The 15,432-nt window shown below is 42.0% G+C and overlaps 1 protein-coding gene across 2 annotated transcripts in view; it reads right to left on the bottom strand.

Moving 5' to 3' along the window:
• SUMF1 (sulfatase modifying factor 1) overlaps positions 1-14,120 on the bottom strand; it is a 77,616-nt gene extending 63,496 nt beyond the window's left edge. For both annotated transcript variants that reach the window (XM_032458046.1, XM_032458047.1), the window contains exons 1-3: positions 13,817-14,120; positions 4,031-4,204; positions 778-852 (exon numbers count right to left, since the gene is read on the bottom strand). In XM_032458046.1, coding sequence (XP_032313937.1) covers positions 778-852; positions 4,031-4,204; positions 13,817-14,092 — 525 coding nt within the window. In that variant the 5' untranslated portion in view covers positions 14,093-14,120. The remainder of the gene's footprint in view (positions 1-777; positions 853-4,030; positions 4,205-13,816) is intronic.
• Between the last annotated feature and the right edge of the window lie 1,312 nt (positions 14,121-15,432).

Here is a 15,432-nt window from a genome sequence, read left to right as displayed (position 1 = left end):
TGAGCCCGCTTCCTCTCCTCTCTCTCCACCTCCTGCTGCTTCTGTGCCCTCGGCCCTCTTTGTTTTGTGAACCCTCACTTCCCAGCTTACCCACATTCCTCCCCTTATAGATCGTCTGCCTGCTCACAAGGCCTGTGAGTAAACAAATACTCAAACACACACAAACCTGCTAAAATGTCTGGAACAGGAATCCCAAGTTCCATCCACCACAGAGGTGCTTAGGGAGGCCCAGCCCACCGTTTCCACGACTTCCCTGGGCCCCCGCTATGAGAAACGGCACACCCTGGATGGTAAGGACCAGGGCCTGGGCTCACCTCCTGGGAAAATCCAGAGCAAAGGGGCCTTTTAATCAATACTACTCTGATCACGGGAATTCACGAATGTTTAAATGGAAAGCTCTCTTTTCGTACGAGCATCTGTCGAGACTAAGACTTTAAGAACAGAAGGAGAAAAACATTTACCCCTCCATTCTAGAAATGACTTAGAGTAAAAGAAACCCAGGAGCGTCTAAAGCCCAGCTGAACTCCACTGATACTTGGGTACACGTGACAGAAGCTCAAGTCAGACCCAATACTTCAGATCCCATCCCGGGTCTGTGCTGTTTTCCTCGAGATAAGGAGCCCTGGTCCACAGGCCTGTTCTACGGGCAAAGCTATAGCAGGAGGATGGTGAGGTGTTAGGGAGAGAGGAGGGCAGCACTTGAAGTTTGGATTTTTCACCCAAGCCCTTTCCAATGAGCAGCAGAGAAATACGAGAGCCTGTTTAAACATTACTTACTGCCTGTTGGATATCAGACTTCACTTGCTCACTCAACATGCCTTCAAAAACAAAGGAGTCACCAAACTTCTCAGCCTAAAGGAAAGGAAGGAAATAAAAAACCAGAAAACGTTGTAGTAACGTGTTCACATGTGCCACTTTCTTTGCATACTATTAAAGTGGTTCTTCTGGTCCAAATGAACTCCACTTTGTTTTATGGCCTCCCAAAGGATTCAGAAATGACTCTAAAAGCGTCTGGCCTCCTATTAAAACAAGTTAATGTCACTTACAGCAACCGTTTTCATTTAAGGCTCATTTAGCTGATAAGAATGCAGACTGGCAGAGATTAGCTTTAGAGAATGTGATTGCTCCTGTTGATGGAAACACATCTCCCCCAAGTATTACAAATGGCTTTGGGAAATAATAGTATTCTTTACATGTCAGATTACATAATCAACCTCTGTCCTTTGTTCTGCTCCTGGAATCGAGCTGAAAGAATCAAATGGCACTGTTTGCTGATATTCTGATACATTCTAGCTCCACTAATGTGTCAACTATGCTTATATATGTCCAGTGGAAAATTCAAGCACTAGATGGAAATCTGTATTTTAATTATTTGTATTTAATATTACTGTCTCATGTCCCCATCTGCCTGGTGTTCTCTGCTGCATGTGATCCCCATCTGCAAACACCCACCCTAGTCCCTGGGTCTCCATGATTCTCCTCTTCTGGTTTCCCTCTGCCTTTTCTGACTCTTCTTACTCACCTCCTGAAATACACAGGCTCTTCTTCTGGCCCCTAAAACACTGCTGCCCCCCAGTGCTCTGCCCTGGCCCTCTGCTCTTCTTACTCTACACCCCTGGCTCTCAGACTTTGTGCAGTTGAGATCAACTGGCCAGCTTGTTAAAACTACACATCACTGCTCCCCAACCCCAGAGGTTCTGATTCTGGAGGTCTGGGGTGAGGCTAAGGAACCTGCACTCATGAACAGCTAAGCTGATGATTCGAATATAGGTGATCTGAGACCGCACTTTGAGAAACACAGACCAGCTCTTGAAATCCCATCATTGTAACTACGGCCAGCACTTCAAATGACACTCACAGCTCTGCCTCCAGTCCCCTCTCCTCACGAGATGGTATTAACGCTCTACTGGGTCCCAGAATTTCTGTCTTTGTGAGCACCTCAAACTCCCTTCCCTGATTCAGGCTCATTGTCTTTTCTTCACCCCTGCTCTTCCTCCTGTGTTCCCCTTTGTGAGGACCCAGACCATTCCTTCACTCAACAACATGTATCCAGCACCCACCAGATGCCTGGCTTGGGGCTAAATGACAGAGATACAAGGTCAGTATTACATAGGCGTGGTCTCTGTCCTTAGAGCACTCATATATGAGGGCACAAACAAAAAGATCAAGTCAAAGAAAGAAAGGAAGAAAATAATTACAACTTCACTTGACTTTGTAAGGTAGAGAGTACAGAGAAAAGTCTCCTTTTGATAGAGCAAACCGAGGAAGCCTCCCTGAGAAGGATACTTAAGCTGAGATGACTCGAGAATGAGAAGGAGCCAGCCATGCAAAAGGGGGACAGACAATGGGGACAGGAAATTCCAAGCAGGGGGAAAACATGGGCTGCTCCCCCAAGATGGGAAAGAGATGTCAAGTCTGCAAGGAACAGAAACAAGAACGGCAGGGCTAGGTTAGAACATGGTGAGCGAGGGAAGTGTGACGAAAATGAAGTTGAAGAAACAGGAAAAAACTGCCAAGTGCCATAAAAATATGAGGTATTTTATCCAAAGCAGGGTTTTCAACCCTTTCTATGCCTTGAACCCCTTTGGCAGTATGGTGATGCTTAAGGACTGCCTTCTCAGAATGAAAGGGTTAAGTGTATAAAATAAAATCAGTACTATTACAAAGAAAACCAGTCATATCAAAATATTAACAAAAGAAATTTGTTCTATAGTAATATATATATATACATATATATATATATGTATAGATATATGCTCCTTTCTTCGTGTATTAAATAAGATCTAGTGGCAGATCTCATAATTATGACTTCTAAGGTGGGGACGAAGGCAAACAGTATTTTAAAATCTCTGCAACAGCAATAATGTGACAAAAAACATCTGTGATTTCTATTGGTGACAAAATCATAGGCACGGCTACCACAACTGTGGTGCGTCGTCTGCTTCCTAACTGAAGGAAACGCCCAATTTCAGTTGGAGGGTAACAGAAATTGAGGTGCAGTCTTTCCCCATCCGTGTTCCTAGATGCCCTAAGTTCTGCTTGTTCTACCTAATCCCAAGGGAGAGCCCTAGTCTCAGGGAAGCCTCTTGCCCTGAAAGCCGTCTTCTAACCTCAGCAGGCTACTGAGGAATCTGATCTTTGAGCATCTTTATGGGACAAAAAGAACAGCAACCTCTCTCCACAAAGAGGTACAAAGAGACAACCATTCTGTGTATTTTAGGAAATTCCAAAGAAATTCAGAGCCAAATTTGGATGTTGTTTGCTTTCAGTATTCATCTGATTTTTTTTTCCTAATAAAAAGATGTTCTGGCCTGGGGAAAAAAAAAAAAAAAAGGACAGGGACTCTACAAACTGAAGGCAAGGGTAGAGTCCTTTGGTAAGAGAAAAATGTGGAAAACCTACATAAGGATATTTTAGACACTTACAGAAACTTTCATAAACTAGAAAGCCTCTCTCTTTTTATTCCCATTTAGGACAAACATCCACTTTCAGAAGCTTGCTTTGTGATTCAGTGACCACAGGATAAAGCCTGGAATTGCCAAAGGAAAGCCAATGAGTCGTCAGGCACTGGAATAAAACCACAAAAATGAAAAGCTGTACTTCAGCATCCATCATTTATGAATTACGTAATGCTTTTGGAACAACCAAACTGCAAATTTTTGAGAGGGAAAAATGGCCTTACTTTACATGTTATTCTCTCAAAAAGCCTGAGTGGCCACAGGCCCTCTTTGGCAGATTAAAGCACTCACACGCTATAGCATGATGGCTACGAAGACAGGTTCTGGGGTCACCCTGGCCAGGCTTGAATCTCAGCTCCACCACTAACTAGCAGTGGGCCTCAGGCCAAATCACTTTGCTTATCCCCAGTTTGCAACCTAAAAAATAACCTGCCTCACTAGATTGCCATGATAACACAAATTAGACGAAATATATACAAAGCACTTAGCACAGTGTTGGGCACATAGTTAGAAAAAAAAAAAAAGAAGTAGTCAACTGATGAAGTCCTTCCTCCCCATCCCAACCCCATTACCTCTGTCAAATAGCCAGTTGAGTTCACAAACTTCTCAAATTCAGCATTACTGACTTCATAGGCATCCATGTAAAAGGCATCAATAGCAACTCTCCTCGCAGGTGCTTCCCCATCCTGCTTTATCTGAGGATCGTCTGTGCCCATTGTGAACACTCCGGCAGGGATGGGGACCATCTGCAGCGAAAGGGGAAACACGGGAAGTCATGCCATCACAGCCCAAGGGAACCTGCGTGCAGTGCCGGCTGCCGCCAGTCAGCACCCAAAAGCTGGTGGACCCCCACCACAAAAATCACCCTGACATGAGTGAAATCCCTCCGTACACCAATGAATGACTCGTCACAAAAAGAAGTGAAAATTCTTTAGGATACTCATTCCTTTAGACAAAACTCTACATAATACACACCTACACATGCCATGGAAATAGACCCGGAGCAACAGTCATCACATTGCTAATGGCAGGAATGAAGAGGCAGGGAGATATTCCACTTCTTTATGCATTTGTGTATATTGTTTCCTTTATGTTCTTTTTTCTTTTTGAATTACTTTGTAAAGCAAATAAAAAAGTACCATATACAGTTTATCTTTAAAAACCTACTGAGTAAATGTGGGTTCCCAATGATAATGGAAACGACTTAAATCACTGAAATGGAAAATCTAAAAAGTTTACTAAAGGACCATGACTTGTCCTTGTTTAATACCCTATTAAAACTCTAACTGCAATCCCTTTTCAATCCTATCTACTGCTTCATGTAAACTCTAAACTCTCAGAGGGCAGCAACAGAGCCTGCTTTGTTCACATCTGTTTTCCCGGCACTGAACCAAGATCTGAGGACCACACCAAAATTTTTCAGTTAATAAATGCAGGACCACACTCAGCATCCAGAGTCACTGGGGAAATGCAAATCAGAACTACCATGAGACTCCATTTCACACCCACTAGCACAGTCATCACCAAAAAGATGAACAGTTAACAAGTGTTGACAAGGATGCAGGGAAACTGGAACCCCTCATACATCACTGGAAGAAATGTAAAGTAATGCAGTTGCTTTAGAAAACAATCTGTCGGTTCTTCAAAAAGCTATATAAAGAATTACCATATGATCCTTCAATTCCACTCCTAGGATTATACACAAGATAAATGAAGACATATGTCCATAAAAAACTTACACAGGAAAGTTCACAGCAGCATTACTCATAATAGCCAAAAAGTGGAAACAACCCAAATGTCCCTCAAGTGATGAACAGATAAACAAGATGTCATATATCTGTAAAACAGAACTCAGCCATAGAAAGGAAGGTCCAATACACGCTACATCATGGAGAACATCACGCTAAATGAAGGAATCCGCTCACAGAAGGCCACATATTACATGATTCCATTTATATGAAATGTTCAGAATAGGTGAACTGGAAGACAGGAAGGAGATTAGTGATTGCCAGAGGCTACAGGGAGGTGGGAATCGGGAATGACTGCTGACAGTTATAAGTTTTCTTTTGGGGGTGATGAAATGTTCTGGAATTATATAGTGATGATGGTTGTGAAACCTTGAGGCTGTACTGAAAAAAAAAACAACAACACTGAACTGTACGCTTTAAAGGGGTGAATTTTATGATATGTCATTTATATCTCAATTTTTTAATAGGAACACAATCATTACCATCTATCAGAAATACACTCTGTAGACACAATGTCTTACTTTCTAATCATTTTAATGAAAAAATCAATTCACTGACTTCCAAGCAGCCTAGGAATTGTCAAAACTCTGATCTATAAAAGCAAAAGGTTCAACTTGAGGAAGGGAAAAAAGACATCAAAGAGAAATACTTAGAATAAAAGAGAGAATGTGCTTTAGCAGTAAGAGCAGAAGAGTTAGAAGAACAAGATCAGAAGTAATGGAAAGTAGCCATCAACAATCCTTGATTCGTACTTTCTATTTCCACTATTGTTGCTGGCGGTTGCCTTCAATTCTGTGCATGTATCTCCCAATGAAAATGGAGCTGTTTTCATCAATGTCATCAGTAATAAATGTCTTATTGTTCAATGCATTATTATTATTCTAAGAAGTCATCCTTGACCACTCCCGTCCCTAATCCCAACATTACAGGGATTACCAAGTTTCACTGGGTCTCCTAAACCCTCTAATCTCCCCCACCTTTTCTATTCCTGGGTAAAGGCTGTGGCCTCACTCACAACTGTCTCCTGCCTCCAGTCTCATCCTTTCAGTCCTCCTGCCTCCTCTCTAAGCCATCAACTTCCCACCCAGTCATTCACACAACAAATATTTAAGCCCCTACTGAACTCTCTTAAATAAATCTGTCTTCTGTATCCAACATAATTTATTAAAGCTCTGTTTGCAACGGAAAAAGATTGGAAACAACCTAAATGGTTCTCAATATTGAACTGATTAATTAAATTGTAGGCAACCCATAAAACAGAAGATTAAGCAGTCATAAGGAAAGAAAAAGAAGGAAAACAAGAGGAAAAAAATAGGACACTTTTAATATATCGATATGGAGGGATCTTGCTAAGATAAAGAGGTAAGTGAAAAAAGCAAGGTGCACCCCAGAAAGCGTGGAATGTTCTCATTTGTGTAAAAAGGACATGTGGGGTGAATATAGATTCACTTTTTATTCTCTCTCTCTCTCTCTCTCTCTTTGCTTACATTTGCAGAACACAGCTCTGGGAGGATGTTCAAGAAACTCATGCAGTGGTTGGCTGAGGGGAAGGTTATTATGTAAGTGGAAAATTTTCCACTATACACTCTTCAATATCATTTTCTTAAAATTTAAAACCAGGTAGCGTACTCTATTAAAAAAAAAAAGAACAAACAATAAAATGAAGTATCAGTCTGATTATACCACTTTTCTGATTAAATTCTTCGGGGAATCACCTTTCAGGGTAAAATAAAACCCCTCACCACCTCTCTCACCCTGGACTCCACCTGCACTTGGTCTCTCTGTGAGTAACAGCAGTGTTCAAGGATGGCCTCCTACACAAGGCCTTTCCTGCCTGGTTTTCCCTCCACTGCTGGGTCTCAGGCCTCTCACCTGGGTTCCTCTGATAAACACCTTTCTCTATCCTGACAACTGACACACAGTATGTACTTTAATGATGTGTTTTCACCTTCCCTAGATCCCAGGCTCCTTGCAGACCAGAAGTAAAGTTTTCACTTCTCTATCCCCAGCTCCCAGCCTGGTGCTTAGTTCACAGCAGACACTCAAAAAGAAAAAAAAAAAAAAAAAAAGAAGGAAGGGAGGGAGGGAGGAGGGAGAGAGGCAGGAAGGAAGGAAGAAAGAAAGAAAGAAGGAAAGAAAGAAAGAAAGGGAGAAAGAAAGAAAAAGAAACAGAAAGAAAGAAAGAGGAAGAAAGAAATTTTACTGACTGAACAAGTGATAGCACAAATATGCTGAAAAATTTATCATCTGAATTATTCCTAATAATAATTATAAAAGTTCTGTTTCTTTTATAACACAGTCCCAGACATGGACAGCATGTCTGCCGCATAATGAAGCCTGTTTATCAGACTCTGCTCGAGGACTGAACCAGGTTCCCGCATTATTCTCATTATTCTCCAAGTGTCTGGGACACAAGAGTCCTCCGTCCTTGGAAGAGAAGTCAGAATTTTAAGCAGCTCTGCAAAGAAGGAGAAAAACAGAAGCCTTCAGAAGAAAGCTTCGAGTGTAGTCTTAAAATGATTATTAAAATGATCTAATAAAAGGTTTCAGTTTTCATAAAGGATTTAAAGAAAAAAAAGCTTCCCAGCTGCAGACAAGTAAGTCCTTTTCTGAGAACAGCTGATTGTCTCTCACCCTAAACACAAGGCCCACCAGGAAGCTGTGCCCAGTGTACCTCATGAAGTTTTACAATTATCTCATTTTTCCATCCCACTCTCCCTCAAGGTGGTACCAACGACGCCAATACAATCACAACTTCCACTGTGGACTCCTGGCCTGGTTTTGTTTTTTCGTTTTTTGGGGTTTTTTTTTCCTTCTTCTTTCATTAGCCATCAGAGATAGCCAGCCCTGAATAAACCAAGTTTCCATTCTGGAGGCTACAGGTAAAAATAGCCTGCACGGCTCTGAGTGGGCCGTAACGTCCCAATTTACACTAATAAAGTGACAGAGTCTCTGTCCCTCAAACCTAAGATGTCGTTTGAGTGAAATCCAGAGCATCAGGTCTCTCACTCCACAGGACCCTCAGCCAAATAAAACGAACCATTTTAATCACGTCTTCACTGAAGGTCCAGATTCAAACAATCCATTCCTCCTTGGAAGCAAGCTCGAAGCCCCTCTGCCACGCCACAGCTGCTCCGCGACCACTCAAGCCAAAAGCACAGACGATGTCAAGGTGACTCTACCATCACCAGAACCACACCTGGGCTGCACACCGCAGACGGGGGCAGTGGGCAGCGATAACTTTCGCCCGCCTGGCAGCCATTCCCCCTTGTTCTTGTAAGAGCACCTGACATCCCTTTGAAGACCACTGCTTCAGCTCTCTAAGCATATGTGACCCAAGCAGAGCTAAATGACTCCGCCCCCCTCTCCACCCCGGGACTCAGGTCGGGCCAGGTACGGCACTCCTCTCACTGCAGAGACGTGTGAGCGCCCACGACCCAGTCAAAGTTCACCTCAGAACTTCTGCTGGAGCCATGAGGAAAGAGAAATTCTCTTTCTCTTCCAGCTCTTTTATCAGTAAGAGAAGGGACAGTACCTGAAACGGAGCCAACATAAAAGAAAGAAGAACCAAGGGCTAGCCAAAAAGAGATCTGGAGATGGTGTCTGAGGCCTGTAGCCAGCTGTGTCTGAGGCTGTATCTCCTCCTGAACTTTCCAGCTATGAGAGCCATAAATGTCCCCTCCCCCACTTTTGTATCTCCTTAAGCCAGAAGCCTAAAGGCCCAGAAGAAAGCTGGGTGAATAACACGAGAGCAAGCTCCCGGGATCAGTCCACACGCTGCTGCCTTACCCATCTCTGCAGGGCTGACCTCCCTCACCCCTTCTCACTCCACTGCCTATGGGGACCTAAAGACAGAGGTGCAATGGCATTCAAGTTCCTTCATGCCCTGGGATTTATGATTCCATTAAGCCTCGGTTGTCACATCTGTAAAGTGGGGTGTCACGTCTCAAAGGATTCTCAGGAGGATGAGATACAACAAAAAGAATATTTCCCAAAGGTTTCTTTAAAAAGGTATCTGATACCCTTTATTCCCATGGCAGTTTCTCAATACTATACCCAGCAGAAAAAGGTAACAGGCTGTTCCAGAAATTGCTACACAGGCCGTTCCAGAAATTGCTACACAGTATCTAAAGGTGTAAAGCACTTGGAGGACACAGAGATTAAAATGAGTCTAAAAAAATGCTTCCCATGTAGAAAGAGGTATCAGACAATCACACAAATAACACTGCTTTAAAGAAAATCTACAAGTTTCCATCAGATAATAACAAAAAACTAGGCGAATTTAGAGGACAGGAACACCACTTCTTCTTGGAAGAAACGTGTCATAGAAGAGACGGCATTCAGTCGTGCTTTGACACCTGGGGAAGCATTATCGGATCAAAACATCCTCAGACAGGAAATTGTCTGACTTTATCCATACAGACAGAGACACCAGGTACAATGTTATACCAGGATTCTAAATGCTTTTTCAAATAACTTTTAAAAGATACACAGAGATTAAAATATTTTTCTACCTTGTTATAAAATAATAAAACATGCAGAACATTGCTAGGATCATTTTCTCATTGAGAAGTACATCTTTTTTAACCAGAGAGAACTTAAGTAAAACTTCAAAATATCTATATTGTTTCCCAGACAATTCTTACTGCCATAACCTTCCAGTGAAACTGTAAATTCCTTGAGGGTAAAGCCCAGTATTTATTTCTTTCTGTCCCTGATCTTGCCAAGGACTTGTTAATAAAAATATTTTTTAAAAAGACCCCTACCTAAAACTTGTTACATAAAAAGTGTGAAAATGTCACCCCCAGGAACCTTAAACTCCTTATACTTTCCAGAACGCACCACATACTTGCACAATGCTTTGTCTGTATCCGTGCTATTCTCCTTCTTGCAACGTCCTTCAATCTGCCTGTCCCCAACTCCTGAAAACGTCTCCTCCAAGGCCAAGCCACATGTGACCTCCCCTCTGAGCACTTTCTGACTTGTCCAGGAAGAATGAATCTTTTCTTCCTCTCTAAGTGCTCTGTACATACTCCTCCTATAAGATAGTCACTACAGAAAAATGATGCTTACATGTAATTATGATTGTGCATGCGTGTGTGCGCACGCGCAAGCCCGCATTAAGAGAGGCACCTACCAATAAGTCAATGCCTTGAGAGCAGGCATAGGATTTTTTTTTTCCTGTATGCCCAGGACACAGGACAGAAAACACAGGGGGGGAAAAAGATGCAATACAACATTAATCAAAGTCCCAGTAAATTATTTTTATCAATATCAACAAAATGATTCTAAAGTTTATATGAAGAGGCAAAAGACCCAGAAGAACTGACACAATATTGAGGAGAAAAACAAAGTTGAAGGAAAGACATTATGCAACTTCAAGACTAACTATAAAACTACACTAATCAAGACACTGTGTATTGGTACAAGCACACAAATAGAGTAATAAAAGAGCAAATAACCCAGAAACAGACTTCCATAAATACAATCACATGATCTTTGACAAAGGATCAAATGTAATACAATGGAGCAAAGATAGTCTCTTCAACAAATACTGGTACAACTGGACGTCCACATGCCAGAGGAAAAAAAAAAGAATCTAGACACAGACCACTCTTCAAAAGACGATGTCAAGAGATTGAGGAGACAAGCCACAGACTAGAAGAAAAGATTTGCTGACGATGTCTGATAAAGGAATGTTATCCAAAATAAACAACTCTTAAATCTCAACAAGAAAACAAACAACAATTAAAGAATGGGCCAGAGACCTTACCAGACACCTCATCAAAGAAGATATACAGGTGGCAAAGATGCTCAGCATGTCAACCACAAAATGGAAATTAAAGTGACAAGATACCATTACACACTTTAGAATGACCAAAATCTGAACCACTGACACCACCAAATGTTGACAAGGGCGTGGAGCAATGGGAACTCTCTTACACTGCTAAGAGGAATGCACAATGGTGCAGCCACTTCAGAAGACAGTTTGGCAGTCTCCTACAAAACGAAGCATACTCTTGCCAAATGATCCAATAATCATGTCCCTTGGTCTGTACCCAAAGGAGTTGAATACTTATGTCCACACACAAAAAAAACCCTGCACACAGATGTCTATAGCAGATTTATTCATAATTGCCAAAACTCAGAAGCAAGCAAGATGGCATCATCAGTAGGCAAAGGGATAAATAAACTATGGTACATTCAAACAATGGACTGTTATTCAGTACTAAAAAGAAATGAGGTATCAAGCTATGAAAAGACATGGAGGAACCTTAAATGCAAATTACTAAGGGAAAGAAGCCAATCTGAAATGGCTACATACTATAGGATCCCAACTATTCCAAATATATGGCAAAAGGAAAAGGTGAAATTTATGGAGACAGTAAAAAGATTAGTGGTTGCTGATGGGGAGGAGGATGAATACAGGCAGAGCAGAGAAGTTTTAAGGAAATGAAAATATTCTGTATGTATTATAATGTTGGATATATGTCATTATACACTCATCCAAATCCATAAAACATTCAACACCAAGAGTGAATCCTAATGCAAATTACAGCTGACTCTTGAATAACAGGGGTTTGAAATGCAAGGGTCCACTTACAGGCAGATTTTCTTCAATGGATGGATATTATAGTAGTATATGATCTGCAGTTTGTTGAATCCTAAAATGTGGAACCGCAGATATGGAGGGCTAACTGTAAAGTTATATGTGGATTTTTGATTGCATGGTGGGCCAGTGCCTCTTTTTTAAAAAAAAAGGAAAATTAAGGGAAAAAGGGGTTATCACTATGACCATGTATTTCTCCCATGTTAGACTTCCTGAATTTAAAATAAATGGCTAAGTGTCAGAATTAGACCACACCCATCTGCACATAAATGAAAATATTTGAAACCAAGGAAAACAGAGAGATAAAGAACTGCCTCCTATGAAGTCTTTTGATAAGAAATCTACTTCAAGTTCAAACAAGAAGTGTAAGAGTCGTTGAAGGCTTGGGAGCTGTGTTCTCAGCAATTGCTAGTTTACTAATAACTTGGGATGCCACCAAATATTACGGAAACTGAATGCAAGTGAAGATGAGCATAAAATAAATGCACTTATACAAAATATAAATGAATGAATGAATGAATGAATGGTGAATGCATACACTGGCCAAAAATGACCCATACAATACCCAGTGTGGACATGAAACGACTCTAAAGGGGTGAAAAAATGTTTATTTTATAAATGTAATTCAAAAGACACTGGCACCTATATCCCATTCTGGAATCAACAGGATGCTGGAGCATTTAAAATGGAGGACTATTTGGTACTGGCCAGAAGATTCTAGGCAAAATTTGACACAGACCAGTGTACATACAAGTAAGACAGCTACCCTCTTAGTCACAAAGCAGAAAAACAGAGGGCTTTCTCTGCAGGAGGAAGAAGAAATTGATTATCAATTACCATTCAAGTTAGAAATTAAAATCAAGTAAGGCTGACACACATTACAGCTGTAACCAGGGCTCCACACCAGACAAAAGATAAACACTAATAATGCAGGGCATCCTCTGAGGAACAAAAGGAAAAATTTTAAAGGCCAATCATTATACAGGATGGGGAAACAACGAGAAGCCCAGCCACCAACCTCCTAACACTCTATACCTGAGACACAAACGCACGGTTCTGACTTCCATCACTCTCACAATCTACTTGGGGAGAGACACCAGCATACACGTTATCTTTAGTAAACGTTATGTGACAGTAAACAGGGACCACTGTGGCAGTATTTGGAAATAGTGAAGGGGAAGGAAGGGAAGAGGCCTCTGGGAGGATGTTACCTCTCACATAAGTCCTGAGAATTAGTCAGAATTAACCCACATGAGAAAAAGTGGGATGGAAAAAGTACAAAAGCGAGTGTACTAGTATACAAGAAGGAACACTTCTTTAGGAGTCAGAAAACCTAAGTTGTCTCCACAACCCTAACAGTGCAAAGTACCTGTAAGACAGTAAGAGCTAAGTAATAGTTATCATTACTATTATTATTTATATATGCTAGCACATAACACACCTAGGCACTGTGCAGGGGATAGATAAATAATAGTGGTAAAGTAACTACTAGTTACTTAGTCCTTCCCATGTGCTAAAGTGCTAGGGATAGCAGGGTAAGTACAAGTTCTTGCCCCCAGGAAGCAGAGTCTACTGTAAGAGACTACTGGTAAGTATACAACAATGTTAGAGACGCTAAACTCAGGGCCCTGATTCATTCACAGTTAACGAGAGGAACCCAGGATTTAAACCCACATTTACCTAACTTAAAATTCTAAGAACCTAAACGAGAAAATAGGGTGGAAGGAGGCGTAAGTAGTAGATAAGAGGTAAGAAAAGGACAGACAACTGTCCTCAAACCAAACTCCCTAATCCTCAGAATTACGCAAAGCCCGGAACTCCAACCGTATTGGAGAGCGAGGTGTGAAGAGGAACTCCTCAAGAAACTGAGTCAGCAAGTGCGCGATTTGGTGTGGGATTATAATCTTCACTTGCCTTTCTGCCAACCCTTTGCTTTACCCGCCCCAACCCAGTCCCAGAATCCGACGACCCCCACCGTCCTCAGGGAATCGAGAGAGCACCTTGGTGGGCGGGAACCGCTGCTCTCCCGGGACCGGGCCCGGGGCGTTTGCCTCCCGCGAGTATCGGTGCGCGGCCGCCGAGCTGCCATGGGCCCCGGGCCGCTGGGGAGCGCCGCAACCGCACGAGCCCGCGAGGGACGCGGCGCCCGCCCCGGCCCCGTCCTCTTCGCCCGTCGCCGCCCCGCCCAGCAGCAGGAGCAGCGGCAGCAAGAGGACGGGCCCGAGCCCGAGCCCGAGGCAGCGCCCTCGAGCCGGCCCTAGCGCGGGCGCAGCCATGTTGTCCCGCGAGCCATGTGACCCTACGGGTCACGTGGCCCCGCCCTCCTTAAAGGGGCCAAACTCCAGGCTGACTTAAAAAATGGCCTTCAGAGTTGCCCTCTCTCCGCCTCTCTTCAGGTACGTCTCGTTTAGAGCCCTTCTCCTTGGTTCTTCTGACAGAAAAACACAACAAAACCCAAAAAGCCATGGCCTTCTGCAGACCACGCGCCCCGCTATTATTTCTCGGTTGAAAAAATTATAATCAAGTTTACTGAGCATTTGCTACGTGCCAGGCCGTATGCTAGGTAAGCACTTCACTTTTTGAAATTTAATCCTCACAAGGACCCTGAATATTGGACTCACAAAACAACTAAGTGATCTGCCCAAGGTCACATGGCAAAGAAATATCAAAAAGAGAGATTTAAACCCAGCCACGCTGGGTCTCTAACACATCCCTTCAAACCCTGAATTTTACACCATTATGCTGTAATGTTGACAATTCAATAAGCTTACCTTAACAGGAAAATGGAATTTGAACGTGTTGAAGGGTACATCACCAAGGGACACAGAGAAATCCAGACTGTGGGAAATGTGCAGCAGTGTCTCCCAAAGTGTTCTCCCAAACCAGCAGCATCAGCATCTCCTGGGAACTTGTTAGAAATGCAGTACTCAAGCAGAATCTCTCCAGACAAAACATAGAAATCTGTGCTTTTAACAAGTTCTCCAGATGATTCTAAAGCATACTGATGCACACTAACGTTTGAGAACCACTGTTTTATAGGGCCCAATTTCTTCAGGGGAAAAAAAAGCAAAACAACAAAGTAGGGGGGACTTACAGATTAAAAATTGTACAGCCAATTGCAGTGTATATGAACCTTATCTAAATACTGATTCGAACCTACTAATGTCAGATTTTTTAGGGCTAATCAGGGAAAAATGGCCACCAAATCAAATTGTGATATTTGATAAAATTAAGAATTACTGTCAGTTTTGTTTTTAGTTTTTTAGGAAGTGATAATGGTTTTTGTGGTTAGGTCTTTTAAAAGAATCCCATCCTTTGAGATATACGTATTTATAGATAGGTAGATAAATACTTAGATAGATAGGTAGATAGATAGATTAAAAAAAGATAAGATAAACTGTCATAGAGTTGCTTCCCAAAATATGGTGATTAGGGTATTGCTAGAGGTGAAGCACAATTGGCCATGAGTTGGTCATTGTTAAAGCTGGTTTATGGGTTGTTGAATGTTTATTGTACTATTCTCGCTGCTTGAGTTTATGTTTGAATTTTTTTCAATATAAAGGAAAGTCCTGAGGCGATCATTTTGCAATCCATTCAAATATGGAATCATTATGTT

The sequence above is a fragment of the Camelus ferus genome, chromosome 17, assembly GCF_009834535.1.
Source record: "Camelus ferus isolate YT-003-E chromosome 17, BCGSAC_Cfer_1.0, whole genome shotgun sequence".
Lineage (NCBI taxonomy): Eukaryota > Metazoa > Chordata > Mammalia > Artiodactyla > Camelidae > Camelus > Camelus ferus.
The sequence above is the reverse complement of the archived record's forward strand: the minus strand, read 5'-3'. Positions and strand labels throughout refer to the sequence as shown.